This window comes from Ursus maritimus, unplaced genomic scaffold, assembly GCF_017311325.1.
Source record: "Ursus maritimus isolate PB19 unplaced genomic scaffold, ASM1731132v1 scaffold_7, whole genome shotgun sequence".
In the NCBI taxonomy this organism is placed as follows: Eukaryota; Metazoa; Chordata; class Mammalia; order Carnivora; family Ursidae; genus Ursus; species Ursus maritimus.
In genome coordinates this window covers 53081014-53097191 of record NW_024426885.1, presented here as the reverse complement: position 1 = coordinate 53097191, position 16178 = coordinate 53081014, and the positions used below count along the sequence as shown (strand labels likewise).

Genomic DNA, 16178 nt, shown 5'->3' with positions numbered 1-16178 from the left:
CAGATGGTCCACAGGCATCTTAAATCAAGATATCTGTAACTAAACTCTTTATCTTCCTCTGTAAACCAGTCTCTCTTTTTAATTTTTCTCCAGATAGACTTTCTGATTTATTTTTTATTTTTATTTATTTATTTATTTATTTATTTATTTATTTATTTATTTTTTAAAAAGATTTATTTATTTCTTTATTAGACAGAGACAGCCAGCGAGAGAGGGAACACAAGCAGGGGGAGTGGGAGAGGAAGAAGCAGGCTCTTAGTGGAGGAGCCTGATGTGGGGCTCGATCCCAGAACACCGGGATCACGCCCTGAGCCAAAGGCAGATGCTTAACGACTGTGCCACCCAGGCGCCCCCTGATTTTTTTTTTTTTAAATAAGTTCTAGGTCCAGTGTGAGGCTTGAACTCACAACTCTGAGACCAACAGAGGCATGCTCAACCGACTGAGCCAGCCAGGCACCCCATTTAATTTCTCAGTCTTAGTTCATGGTGCCACCCTTTTTCTGAACAAGAAACCGAAGGGCTTATTCTGGGCTCTCCCTTCTTCCTCATTTACTGATATTTTTTCATATAGCAGAAATGAATTAGTTCAATCTTTGCTTCATGACATTCTCATTAGATTAGCACCTTTGCAATACAACCATACCTTCCTTTTCTTCCTATAAACAAAGATACCTACCTTTCCCTCTTTGAAGTGCTTCTTGAGCTGCTTCTGCATGGCGGTCAGCTTCTTGGACTGCACCCCACTGTAGGCTAGCAGCATGCCACCGAACTGCCTCTCAGTGATTTTCCCATCCACAGGGTCATGGCGTTCGAACTGGGAGGGAAACAGAGTGTTCTTGGGGTCAAATGCAAAGCATTTTGACATGGAACGTGGAATGATCGACTGTGCTGGATGGCAGAAAATAGTTGATGGCCACCAAGACTGTATTTCTGAACTGTAATTCTCACTAAGATTTGAAAAAATTAATCAGAAACAGAAGATCTGGGTTCTTATTCCAGCTTTGTCACTATTTATGACTTTAGAAAAGTCACCCAACTACGCTGGGCCTCAATATCCTCATGGATAAAACAGAGCTGCTGTAACACCTCATACCTTACAGAGCAGGAGCATCCTTGTGGGGATAGAAACAATGTTAAAACTCCATTCCAATTCATGAGTAAAACTACTGGCAATAAGTGCTCTCTGGATCATCCATGTCCCTGCTACTCAGAGATAACTTAAAAGCTAATTATCGTCCCCTGCCAGTACTTATTATGATCAACAAGGAATGACAAAGGAGGGGAAATGAATGGGAAAGGGAACATGATAAATCAAAACTTGGAAGATCACCTTCGGCCATACCTTCTAACTGCCCAAAATGTTCCCATAAAATTTCAGGTTGCCTAATCAAAAAAGAAAAGAAAATCCTAACATACAAAATTAGAAATGATAAATTATATATTAAAAAAAAAGATAAATTGTATATACCAAAAAGTACAGACCTTGAAGGTGAATTCACTTTATAATTTTATGCTATGATCCTAAAACTCAAGAAATGGAAGCTATTTGGGGTGGGGAGGGGCAGAGGGAGAGGGAAAGAGAGAATCTTAAGCAGGCTCCATGCCCAGTGCAAAGCCCAATGGGGCTTGATCTTGATCTCACAACCCTGAGATCATGACCTGAGCCAAAATCAAGAGTCAGACATTTAACTGACTAAGCTACCCAGGCGCCCCAAGTATGGAAGATTTTCAAGAAAAATACTAATCCCCCCCCCCCCATTGAGTCAAGAGGTAAAAATCTGAACAGGCCAATTACCATTAAAAAACACTCTGAAAAAAAGCTAATTATAAATTTGATCAACTGTACATCTGTATAGTCTTATCGGTTCCTCAATCTGTACTTATATTGTTATATACTCACACCTTTAAGGATTATAAAGAAAAGCAATGCATTTTTAGGTTTCCCCCAAAATGGCAATTGAATGCTAGAACATCAATGGAGCTTGAAAAAAAAAATGCAGTGTAGGATGCTTTAATTAGACACACTTATTTACCATGAAACTACTGAAAAATCGTAAAATACATTTAAATATGCAGATGGAAAGGTTAAGTATAAAGGACTTCTAGCTAATTCCAGTAATATCAGAAAACTAAGATTTTTCATTTAAAAATGGAGACAGGAAGGGGAGTCTGGGTGGCTCAGTCAGTTAAGCGTCCGACTCTTGGTGTTGGCTCAGGTCAGGATCTCAGGCTCCGTGCTGGGCGTGGAGTCTGCTTGGAATTCTCTCTCTCTCCTTCTCCCGCTCCCTCTCCCCCTCCCTAACCTCTTAAAAAAAATGGAGACAGGAAAGTTATTTCAGTGCCAGCTGCAGTGTTAATGATACTTATAAATGCATAAATAACAAAATGGCTAAAGATGAGCTCAGAAACCAACTGGAAAGCAAAAACAATTTGAAGACGGTAAAATATCCCCACAGTTATTGGAAAGTAACAGTTACCAGGAAATTTTAAGATTCTTATGTGGCAGGGCATAATCCTATTCTCATGAGAGGGGTATAGAAAGACACAAGACATTGCTAAGTAAGGTCATGTCAGCAAACATTTCTGGAATGTCTACCAGTTATCTAGCACTGTGTTAGTCATTGTGGAGTACAGAAAGAAGGAGAAGATTCAATATCTCTCCTCAGGAACTTCACCATCCCTACGCTATGGCCCTACCATAGTAGGGAGATAAGGCTTACATATGAGACACAAAATAAGGAAGTATGTAGTCAAGAGTGAAATGCTCTTTCAATTCTAATTTCCTCAGCATGGCAAGTTGATATACACTCATACTCTCCCTAGTGAGACTGTATCAATGAGCAGGACACAAGAACTACATTTTAACAACAGCCAACAATTTACTGAGCATGTACTATGGACCAGGAACTTTGCTCACACATCCCTTCATTTAATCACTTAACAACACTATGGAGTAGATATTATCAGCTCCATTCTACAGATGAGAAAACTGAGTCAACAGCAAGTTCCATGTGGCAGAGCTGGGCCTCAAACTCAGCCCTGTCTGGATCCAAAGACTGTATCTCAATATCACAGTTTCATCCTTCTAAGCAATGGTACATATTCATTCTATGGGATGGCACTGCACTGTTTTAGATAAACTAACACAGCCATGGGGCTTAGTCATATTTAAAACTATTGAGAACCTGTCCTTGAAGCAAAACTTCAAAACTATTTCAAAAGAAATCAACATCATCAATATTAAGTGACGGCCTCTTTTTATTAACTCAACTACTCAATGTTTCATTTTTGTTACCCCATCACTTCTACAAAGCTGATTAATTTTTTTGATTAATTTTTGACAATATCAAAGGTTTTCAGGATTCAATTTAAGTTTGATTTATGGTTCAATTTACCATCCTGGAACAAAATAGAGGACTGATAAGATTTTTGCAAGTGGGAATACTTTCTGCAGTGTTTACATCAGATCTTCAGTGAAAGGTGGTACCCAGGCAGAACTTGGGAGATGCACAGGTCATCGAGGGCCTTGGAGAGGCAAGAGAAACAAAGCTGTGGTCCCTGTTCCCCCAGGCAGGCTTGAACCATCTAGGGCGTTCACTTTACCTTCATCTGGGAGATCTGACAACTGTGGAGAAATTCCATATATCCGAATTAGATGAGTTTGAGGTTTTATCCTACATGGCAGACTCAGCTGCTTGTTTATAATGCTGGCAGCAGCAGCAGCTTGCTCCATGCTTCTGAAAGGCCTGTATTCGTTTGCTCTCCACAGGGGCTTAAAGCCTCACCTCTGTGATTTTCAAAGACAATAAAGACAATTTTCAGGAGAAATTTCTGAGTAACAATTCTAATGCTCAAATTAGTATTTTTATTAATGTTCTTCTGAGAACTCAGACTTGACTTTGGGCAACGAGTTCTATTGGATCCTGAAGGGGGCTAAAAAGTAGAAAATTCAGCTCCATGAAGTATGGCCCACTTCAAAGTTACTACCTCCTCTGTAATTTGGTTTTGGACAGCACCTCTCCTTTTAGGTTTTTAGGCTCCTCGGAGGCAAGACGGCCTTATTTCTGAGGTCTTAGCTGGAGGAGCTGGGAGAGAGCGGTTTCTCTTTACATACAAAACTGCTAATGGAAACTGGCCTGAACTCATGTGCTATATTCATTCAACATTTATTAGCAGAAGACCTCCAATGCTGAGGCTAGGGAGCTTCAAGGGCAGTTTCTCAAGGACCTTCACTGGGGCTACATTTTCACAGGCTATACCTAGACATCATGGGCTCTCAGGATGAAGTGTGTATCTTAAGCCTATAAAATCTGCGGGTGCAACTCCTGGAGCACGGTGTAATCCCTCAGGTCATGAGACCGTCTCTGGGGAGACAGGTTATTACAAAATGATCACAATGCAGAGAGCTTCCAACTATATATTTGGAAGCAATTCAAATGACTAGCTTGCATTTTACTTAGTCAAACATTGACAGAGCGAGCCGCTTACGTTCCACTTCAATGATAAGAAATTCCTATCTATTTGGTCCTGCGGCACAGAATGCGTGCATTCCAGCACACCAGCCGCCATTTCTATCGCTTTTCTGTCTAGGAAGAGAGCAGAACAGCCTAGCATTTTATCTTCTGTAGCCACTGCCACTTTCTCAAATGGATACAAGCTGTTGGCTCCCTGTCATTCCCCAGGGGTTGCAAAGAGGGGCCAAAAAACTGTCCTCAAGATTTTTCCTGGCTTTCTTTCCGTATCGTGCCTCGTATTTCCACCCCTGCCCCTTGTTGAGAGAAGGAATAGCCTTTTGGAAGGACAGATGGTCTATATATCTAGATGACATGATTTAAGGAACATGGGAAGCCAGAAAGAGAAGAAAATCTGTATTATGAACAAAGGCCCAAAAAAGATTTAAAAAATCGTAAAAGGAAAAGTACATCAGTATCTGCAAGTGGATCTTAATTTATTAAAGACATTTGACGTTAACATATTTCAACAAATGTAAACTTCAACCTTGCTACATTTCATACAGTTATCTTTCAGGTGATTTTGTCTACCTGCCCTTATACAAGTATTTCAGAATGATAATTTTCTTACTAGGCTTATTCTAGTTTCTGAACTGCACAATGCAATGAATATAGAGTAATCCTAAGCCACTGAGCTGAATACATCTGTTTTTCAACATGACAGTATTTGTCTTTTGAGATCTACACCATGCCACTGCTGCTCCTACCAGAAGTCTCAGGACAACTGTCTGTTATGTCCATGAAAAGGAAAAACAATGACAGGCCATGTTCTCTACTGCAAATCCACTCAGTGAGCATGACATACACACTTCATAGTTTGAACGGAAATCTGTTTCTACAGTGGGCAGGGGACATCAGAGAGCCCCGAGATCAAAATGCCTGGAGCCTGAATTTTCTTGATCATTAAATATAAGATGCATCTTCACTGTCAACACTAATATCACACCAAACTGAACTGCTGAACTTTTCTACTTCAAAACCAAGGACATTTTAAAAATTATTTTTAAGTCCAGGGTGGTACTCAATGAAGTGACTAAATGGCATGAGTATCAATCACATAGACAAGAAGAAGGTTAACTCTTCAGTCTGATAGTCAAAACCAGGAAGATAACAAGACACGCATAAACTTGTTTTTTTTTAATGATTTTTTATTATATTATGTTAGTCACCATACAGTACATCCCCGGTTTCCAATGTAAAGTTCGATGATTCATTAGTTTGACGCATAAACTTATTATAGGATAGTAAAAACCAGGGTATACTTGACTGAGGGCGTCAGGGAAAAAACATTTTAGATCTGGACCAAGGGGTTTCAAGGTATGCTAAGTTTTGATTCCATTCTATGAAAGGTAATATATTAAAGTGACTAAGAACAAGGGCTTTAGAATCAGCAAGGCCAGGGTTGAACCCATACTTGCTGCTGTGACTTTAGCTAAATGGCTTACTCCCATAATAAAATTTATTGTGAAGACCAAGGCTTCAAAATCTTCCCACCAGAAAAATGGAGATAATATTCACCAGCTCAAAGTGTTGTAAGGATTAAATGAGGTAATATATGTAAAGAAATAAGCACAGAGTTTGGAACATTGTTAGCATTCAATAAATGTAGCAATTAATATTTTATTCACCATGATATCACTTCCCAGGAAGCTAAAAGCCTCAATTAATTATTCTGTTCTTAGCAGGTGTTAACTAAGTTCAATTACTATTTCTCACCGTTCTTTTCATAATTGCTTTTGGTCAGTCTTTGGTTGCAGAATATTACTTTCACATTTGGAAAGCAGAAAAAGTAAATGCAACAAATTTTATTTATTATTCAACACATTAGTATGATTTCAAGATTAGATGACTTACAGTTGGCTGAAGCAGAATACCACTTAACAAATCCCATATCCTGGTCATCTATTACCAGATAGAAAATGTGCATAAAGGATGTGCCTGATAAATACATATTAAGTGAGCACAGACAGAACACCAGAAAATTAATTCACAACACTGTCCTATTGAGAGGATTTCCTATCTGAGACGAGGGTGACCTTTCCATTTCTCCCATAATGGTATCTACTTCCATGACAGTGTTTTCTGTAAACACTTTTTTTTAAAGATTTTTATTGATTGATTTATTTGATAGAAAGAGAGAGAGAGTGAGTGAGTGCATGAGCAGGGGAAGGAGCAGACGAAGAGGGAGAAGCAGACTCCCCACTGAGCAGGGAGCCCAGGACCCTGAGATCATGACATAGCAGAAGGTAGACACCTAACTGACTGAGCCACCCTTGAGAATGTCATTCATTATGGCTAATCAGTAACCTATTTGAATGATTACTACCTGGTAGGTGCTGTCCTGGGAACTTACCTTATGTAATCCTCATAACACTATTAATAGGTACTGTTATTATTCTATTTTATAGGAGAGGAAACATAGGCAGAGAGAATGTACATAACTTGCCCGCACAGTTAATCTGGGGAGACATTTCTGTCTGTTCTCAATCAGAACACTTGATTTGCTCTTATCTTAAGTACACTATGAATCATCTTTCCCTTTTTATCCTGGTTACTGGAAGCTTGGAGTCAAATTTGTGGCCTACCTCTAATAAGAACAGGAGACTTTATAATTTATATTGTTCATAATAACCTCACTCCTGGCTTTCTCTTACCTTGTTCCTTTAACTTTCACTTCTCAGGAAGTTTAATTAACTTTTATCTCACTTAATGTATTTTTAAGGCCTTTTAAAGTCCTTTCTTGGGGCGCCTGGCTGGCTCAGGTGGTAGAGCATATACTCTTGATCTCAGGGTTGTGAGTTTGAGCCCCATGCTGAATGTCGAGATTACTTAAACAAAATCTTAAAAAAAATCCTTTCTGGAACAAGGCAAGATGTAAAATAAGGGTGTTAGGATCTAGATTGTTTCAGTTTGGGGTCACAATAAATACCACAACTGGGGTAAACTTTTTTTGCACTTATTTTTTCATTATTATTTTTGGATTCATCTCTAAAAATGGAATTATGAAATAAGACTCTATAAGCTCTTTAAAATTTATTATGAAATATTTGCTATATACAATATACATAATAGACAAGTTATGAAAATAATAATCACAATCATAATCATAACAACAACACCATGAACCTCCCATTTAACCTGAGAGAGGAAGAATTCGCACAATGGTGGAAGCTCATCTCCCTCCCTCCTGTAAGAGGTAACTACCATCTGGATTTCTTTTTCTATTCCTTTTTTTTAGTTTAAAAGACGTTTGTGTCCCTAAACAATATATTATTTCTGCTTGCTTTTGCACTTCATAAAATGGTATCATAATGAGTGTATTCTTTCATAATCTGTTTCTTTTCAGTGCAATATATTTTTTCAGTATTATGTTTCTAAGACTCATCAATGTTGATACATTTACATGTACTTCTTTCAGTTTTACTGTTATAGGTTTCTATTGTTTGAAAGTACTACTACCAGTTTTCCTACAAATGAATATCTGAGTTATTATCAGCTTTTTTGCTATTATGAACAATGCTATTATGAACATTCTTCTATCAGTGTCTGTGAAACATGAACAAGAGTTCCTAGTCTAGGTATAGATCTAGAAATGGAACTGCTGGCTTATGAATATCCAATTATTATAATATTTATTTTTAAAATATTTATTTTTATTATTTTTATATTTGATATATTATTATACATTATATTATATTATTTTGGTCATATTATTTTTGGTCTCCATGCATTATGTATAATATTACAAAATATATTTCTATATTATTGCTTATTATAAATTTATTATTATAAAATACCAAAGAATCTCCAATACTTTATCAGCTATGTATAAGAGTTCTCATTGCTTCTCATCTTCAGCACTTGGTACTATCAGACTTTTCATTTTTTGCCAATCTAGTGTGCTGAAAAAGTGGCAGGTATAAACTCTTCAATACTCTTGATTTATACTACTAAATTAATTTCCAGGAAGATATTTCAATTTACAGTCCCAGTAGTATATAAGAATACCTATTTTTCTGTACACTTGACAATATGAAGTATGATAATAAAAAAATCATTGCTAGGGGAAAAATGGTAACTTTTTAAAAAATATTTTATTTATTTGAGAGAGAGAGAGACACACACAGCATGAGTGGGGGAAAGGGCAGAGGGAGAAGCAGACTCCCCACTGAGCCGGGAGCCCAATGCAGGGCTCCATCCCAGGACCCTGAGATCATGACCCAAGCTGGAGGCACTCACTTACCTGACTGAGCCACCCAGGCGCCCCAAATGGTCACTTATTTTAATGAGTATTTCTTTGATTACTAGAGGCTGACCATTTTTCTAACATGTGTATTGGCCATTTCTATTTCTTCCTTTGAATTGTTTGTATATGTTCTTTGCCTAGTTTTTTTAGTAGAAATGCTCATATTTGTCTCAATTTATAAGATTAAAAATATTTGCCCTTTATTAATGTAGTTTCGTTTAAGCTTGTTTTATGCACAGAAGTTTTATTTTTTTATTATTTTTCTTAATACATAGAAGTTTTAAATCTTTATTGCAGTGAAATGCATGTATCTCTTTCTTTATGAATTGTTTTGCTGGTTTATATCTAGCAACTCTTTCTTTGTGAGGTACCAGGCTAAGTATTGACTTATGGTTTCTTCATTTAAAAAAAAGAAAACAGGGGTGCCTGGATGGCACAGTCGGTTGACTCTTGGTTTCAGCTTAGGTCTTTATCTCAGGGTGATGAGATCAGGGTCATGAGATTGAGCCCCATGTTGGGCTCTGTGCTCAGCTTGGAGTCTGCTTGAGATTCTCTCTCCCTCTGCCCCTCCTACTTGTACTCTCTCTCTCTCTCTCTCAAATAAATCAATCTTAAAAAAAATAGAAAAATATTAAAACATATCTCTCAATACCAACCGAAGGGCTTAAATCCTCAAAACAAAAAGATTATCAGCTAAGTTTGTTTTAAAAAGTACACCAGTCTTCTGACTTTGAAACTAGTCTGAATGTTTGGGAATTTAGACTAACATGGGGTCGTTTAAGCCTAATAATCTCGAGTAAATTCAGTCCAGTTAACTTCTTTTGTTTTGTTTAAAGGTATATAACTGAATATTGAGTAAAGGAGAAAACAGGAAAAAAATCATAGTTCAGCTCCAAAGAAGAGAAGGCGTAAAAGGGCTAGTACACGTACTTGAAAAAAATTCCTTAGGTTGTTAAAGAATAATCCATACTCTATCATTCACAATAGCAAACATTTATATAACACTTACTATGTGCCAGATCCTATTCTAAGTGCTTCCCATACATTAACTCACATGGTGTTTTGAATTACACAAAATTTATGTGGCTATTTTCCCTAAGATAAGACTTTGATCAATATGAACAAGGGACTATGGCAAAATTAACTGCTATTTAGTATTCCAATCAATCTATGAAGTTAGTGTTTCCACATGGAATTGTTAAATAGGATTAGTCTCAAGTTATTTTTTCCTTTAAGATAACTCTTTCAGCAAGCAGATCTTATCATATCCAATTTCTGCCTTCAAATAACCATTTTATTCTAAATCACAGCAACAGAAAAAGAAATCTGTCTTGTGTTAATATATTCCTTTGAGAGTTGAGACTCAGCATTATTCAGAGTTCAAGGACATTCTTCTTTTCACATGAGATCACAAGAGTTTTGGAGACAATCTGACTGTTGGAAAAAAAAATATAAAAGCTCCAATTTTAGGAGATAAGAACCAAGGACTAATTGTAGGAAAGCAAAGTGCTGTTTCCTTTCACTACATGCCAGTGTTTTCCTCGGACTTCATCATTTCTGTAGATAGCTCTCTGGGATCTACTGTCAAGGTGAAAAATACAACATTTTTCCATACTGTTTTTGTCCTAGCATTGCTGACAGCATGTCAGCACTCATAAGAGAGTTGGAGATTTAGCTTGTTCGTTACTTGACACCTACTGACCACTCTACAAGGCCTGATGTGCTGACTTTACCTAAAGGTGTGGCAAACTGTGGAAGGCAGCAGTCAGTGTGAAAAGCTGTTAAAAAATAATGATGACAGGCTCTTTCGCGCAATGGATACCGCATTGGACTTCTAAAAAATAATGATGACAGTTAAGATAAACAATTTACTTTGGCCTTGATGTATTCACAGTTGATCACTTCCTCATCATAGTGAATGACTGAATAAAGAAAAATGAGTCTCAGTAAAATACCAGCAAACCAAACCAAGCAACACGTAAAAAAAGCTTATACTCTATGACCAAGTGGAATTCATCCCATAAATGAAAGGGTAGTTCAACACCTGAAAATCAATTAATGTAATATATCGTATCAATAGAATAAAGATACAAAAATTGCATGATCCAAAAAGAAAAAAAAAAAGAAAAAAATATAAAACCAAATCAAATACCTTTTAATAGCAATCTTGGGGAGAGAGGCACCAATTTCTTCATGTTAACCTTTTCATAGGAGAGTATGGGTAATTTCTCCCATTATTATAATGGGAGAAGACTCTCTAAGTCAGTAGGCAGTCATCACTGGCAAATGATCAGGATATCAAAAGTTGCATAACAGAGGCAAGGAGGATATTAATTTTTAGTGGGCCCCAGCATGGTGTAAATTCGCCATCAACTCACTAAAATATGCAACATGTTCCCCAAGCTGTGAAGCTCATGTGCCTAATGCTTTTTCACAGCACTAAAATATAAACACAAAAGCCTTTCTATAGCAAAGGGAATCTAATCAATTTCAGATCTTCTATATTCCAAAGGAAACTTTCATCAGCTGTGAAAGGACTTGGACTCCCTTACAGCCCCAGAGAAAGACCTGTTTTATGCTCAGCATTAGGGTTTTTTTAAATGTTATTTTCCCTGCCTGGGATATTGTCCCTCTTCTTATCTAGCAACACAAACCCTGTCCTCTGTTGAACTTAATGTTCATTGCCCTGCTGATTATTCCAAAATATACTCAACCTTCCTGAGTCTTCTGAGCTCCTACAGTAGGTAAGCTTTAGATCTCATAGAAGAGTATGCTTTGCATTATATTATCCTTTAATGTGCCTATATCTCTCTCATAACATTGTACACTTTTTGAAGGAGTGTATACCTTGTATATTTTACTGTGTCATACCCAGAGCTGTGAGCACACAGCATGTGCTCATTTATAAGATCACCTACCAATTCCATATTTATTATCTAGTAGGAGCATAAGACATGCTTTCCAGCCTACACTCTTGAATGCCTAAGGAGAGACTGTGCCACTTCTATAGAATTGGTAATTATTCTATTTAGGGTAATGTAGGGGGAAAAATCCTAAAGTTGCCCTTAGAGTTTCAAGGATATGATTAGATGCGGGCTCTGCTACGAAGCTCCATTTGCTCCTTTACTGAGAGCAGTTATATACTCTTGACCCTTGAACAATATGGGTTTGAACTGCATAGGTCCACTTATATCCAGAATTTTTTGATAAATACAGTACAAGACTGTAAATGTATTTTCTCTTCCTTATGATTTCCTTCTTCTTTTCCTTTTTCTAAGTAGGCTCCATGCCCAACAGTGGCTTGAACTCATGACCCCGAGATCTAGAATCACACGCTTTACCAACTGAGCCAGCCTGGTGCCCCTCTTCCCTATGATTTTCTTACTAACAATTTCTTTTCTCTAACTTACTTTGTTGTAAGAGTACAGTACATTATACATATAACATAAAATATGTGTTAACTGACTGCTTTTGTTACTGGTGAGGCTTTTGGTCAACAGTAGGCTGTTAGTAATTAAGTTTTTGGGGAATTGAAAGTTATATGCAGATTTTTGACTTCATGGGGGGAGGGGTCACCGCCCCTAACCTCCATGTTCAAGGGTCAACTGTATACAATTTCTCAATAATACTTAGTTGGCATCTAACAAACTAAAAGAAACAATAAAAATAGGTAAATTAAGCACACAGGAGGATGCAGACAAGACAGGTGATGCCAGACTCCACAGGCCAAAACAATTTGTACTCAGAGTTTGAAATTATTCTGGAATAATAAATTAGGTGAGAATGGCAGGTACATTTATTCATTCCAGTGAAAACCACAAAAACCCATCAATAAGGTTTCCCTTCTTCTGTCACTTGATATTAGAAAATTACCATATCATCAGTTCATATAAGACTGAAGCCAGGGTAGATGTTGAAAAATCATTATAGCCACACTTTAGTCCATCAGGAAAATGAGAATATTTTTACCAAAACACACAGACCCACCAATCTGAATCAGAAGATTAGATCACAGTATCTACAGTTGGCTGAAGATATTTGTAGGAATCTTCCCATTTAGTCTTTATTCACTAAACTTCTAGTTTGATAGCCTCTGAGAAATACTTTATGCAGCACTATATACTCCCTGTTGTTGTTGTTGTTTTTAAGACTTCTTTTAGAGAGAGAGAAAGAGAGAGAGAATGTGCACATGAAGGGGGGAGGGGCAGAGGAAGAGGGGGAGAGAGAATTCTAAGCAGGCCCCACACCAAGCATGGAGCCCCAGGCAAGGCTCAATCTCATGACCCTGAGATCACAACAGAGCCAAAACCAAGAGCCGGACGCTCAACCATTGGCACCACCCAGGCATCCCACTCCCTGTTCTGGTAGGATTAGGATATTCCTCCTGCATCCACACCAGAGTTCTTAATTATATGGGAAATACACATGAAGCCAGTATATTTCAGTGGCAAGAATTTAGGCTGTGCAGATTGACTTGAGTTTGGTGTTTCTTGGTCACGTATCCACTGTGACCTCCTGAGCAATTTATGTAACCTTTCCAAGCTTTGGTTCCCTCATTTGTAAGATGGGTGTAATAAGTACTTTTCTCTTGGGATTATCGTGAGAGTTAAGTCAGATAATGCTTGAGAAATAATCACCCTAATTTATCTTTTTGAAGATGTGTTTACTTATTTATTTTATTTTATTTTTTTACATTTAATACCTCTAAATTCAGTATGCTTTTACAATTGATGTTGGCTAGGCAGCAGCTGTGATGTTGTCACTGGCCGTGTGAGTACATCAGTGTGTGTAGAATGGGCATCCGTGGCTCAGAAGAAAATCCCAGGTAGCAGTGCAGTGTTCCTTTAAGAAATGCTGCATTACTAATGCTCCTGATGGCTCAAAGGACAGTACTGTGTGGAAAAACACAGATTTGTAGTCAAGTAGAAATTTAGAAGAGTTGGACGTGAATGTGATGAAGTTTTAGATCAATTTATTTTGCTCATAATTCCCTTTTATGTGTGTAGAAGAATGACACCTAATATATCTTTACTTACAGGAGCATTTTAATAGATATTAAATATTTTTGGTGTAAAGAGAGCATTTTTGTTATGGTTTACTTGACAGCATTTTTTTCTTTCTTAGTGGCACATAAAATAGTCCATCTTCCCACTGTTTTCTTTTTTCCACTGTTTGTGTTTTAGATTAGATGAAATATGGTAGTACCACACCCACCTAGCACATACTAAGAGCAGAATAAATGTGAGCTATTCATAACAGTATTATTAATAACAATAAATGTCAGCTACAAATAATAATTTGGGGGCCACACTGCTTCTGTTAACTTCAGCTCTGTTTAAAGAGGAACAAACTTTCTGTTCTCTATAAAGACAATACAGAAAAGAAATTGAGAAAGGAAAGAAAAACAGCTCAGTAATTCTCTTAACTCTCCTTTCCACTCTTCACATTCACATTTTGCATGTTTATGAGGAGGAAAAAAGGCAGGAGTGGAACTATGTTTAGGGCATGGAAAATTAAATTATAAACTTTCTTTTCCCACAAAAACTGGACTCACGCAAAAATTTATGGAAATAGGGGCTGTAAGAATAAATTGTAAGTCCTGTAGTTACTACATAATGGACACAACAAATGGACTCAGGATAATACCGTATAAAATGTTTCCTATTCATTCCCTTATTTGAGTCTCATAATTACCCTTGAGATAGGTATAATAGCCATAGTTTCCACTTACATTAAGAGGAACCTGAGATGTGAAGAGTAGTGGGACAAAGCCAAGACTACAACACAGTCTGGTAGACTTTAAAATTACTCTACATGGAGGGGCACCTGGATGGCTCAGTTGGTTAAGCATCTGACTCTTGATTTCTGCTAAGGTCATGATCTCAGGGTCATGAGATAGAGCTCTGCATTGTGCTGTGCCCTGGGTGTGGAGTCTGCTTGGGATTCTCCCTCTCCCTCCATCCCCCGCCCCCAATAAAATAAAATAAAATAAAATAAAATAAAATAAAATAAAACAACTCTACATGGATGTGTATTACTGGCATGATTACAGCCATGATAAAGTTATATAATATTATGGGGCGCCTGGGTGGCACAGCGGTTAAGCGTCTGCCTTCGGCTCAGGGCGTGATCCCGGCGTGATGGGATCGAGCCCCACATCAGGCTCCTCCGCTAGGAGCCTGCTTCTTCCTCTCCCACTCCCCCTGCTTGTGTTCCCTCTCTCGCTGGCTGTCTCTATCTCTGTCAAATAAATAAATAAAATCTTTAAAAAAAAAAAGTTATATAATATTGTTTATACAAAAAAATGATTGAAAAAGCCCATGACTAGAGGCTGATTTTAAGATCACATAAGTGTACATATTCCTAATAAATCTGAAAAAACTAAACAGGTAATTATAAGTTACTCTGCCAGATTATACTCAGGAGGAGACAGCATCATACACAGTTATTAGTTGATGTTTTTTATAAGAACAATGTCCACAGACACAAGATATGAAAAAATCAATTGTGGCTGAGTTAGAAAAATGGCTGTGATCAAGGAATCCATCATGAGGACCCTATGTTCTACACAAGCCAAACAGTTTAACTGAGAGAAACACAGGTCTATTACACTAAAACAACAAAATAGTTAAGGTTATATCTATTTTTATCCATATGAACTGAGCTAAATATTAAGTTGCATATTCTCAATTTTTTACCTTATTCAGAAAACACCAAAAAAACTATAGTTTGAGGGCATTACCTGTAAAATTAGAAACACATTCTGTTCTTTGGTCTCTAGACCTCAAATCTCAGTTTATCTACTTGAAGCCACTGATCCCTTTTTGGCTGGCTTAATCTTTTCACTCATTTTACTCCTGACCATTCAGAAAGTCACTGTATATGCAATGAGCTCATGCTCATTAGGTTCTACGGACTGGTTAATATTTTTCAATACACTAAAACTGATGTTGGGAGCTGCCATTTTTTTAGAACAGAAAATGGAGAGCCAGAGAGTGGAATACAATACACAGGAGTTAGAATTCAGGTTAAATTGAATGACAAGCATAAGAAAACAAATGCGAGAAAGACAGGGAGACAGAGGCTCACAAACAGGTGGCTCACTGAAGCTTTAATACAGAAGTCGGAAGAAACAACGGGTCCAATCACAGGCAGGTGAAAGCCAAGTATCTCCCAGGCAAGAACACGTCTATTTTCTACTTCTATTATTTTCTTTTTTAAAGATTTATGTATTTATTTAAGAGAGAGGGAGAGAGAACGCATGAGTAGGTGGAGGGGCAGAGGTACAGAACCTCAAGCAGACCCTGAGTGTGGAGCCCAACTTTGGGGCTCGAGCCCATGACCCTGAGATCGTGACATGAGCAGAAATCAAGAGTCATTCACTTAACCAACTGAGCCACTCAGAAAACCCTATTTCTAAA

General features: G+C 37.5%; 1 protein-coding gene across 3 annotated transcripts in view; it reads right to left on the bottom strand.

Annotated features, from left to right (window-relative positions):
* Nucleotides 1-16178, bottom strand: part of MICU1 (mitochondrial calcium uptake 1) — a 234519-nt gene that overhangs the window by 38092 nt on the left and 180249 nt on the right. For all 3 annotated transcript variants that reach the window (XM_008696021.2, XM_008696022.2, XM_040624205.1), the window contains one exon: nucleotides 677-814. In XM_008696021.2, the coding sequence (XP_008694243.1) occupies nucleotides 677-814 (138 nt within the window). The remainder of the gene's footprint in view (nucleotides 1-676; nucleotides 815-16178) is intronic.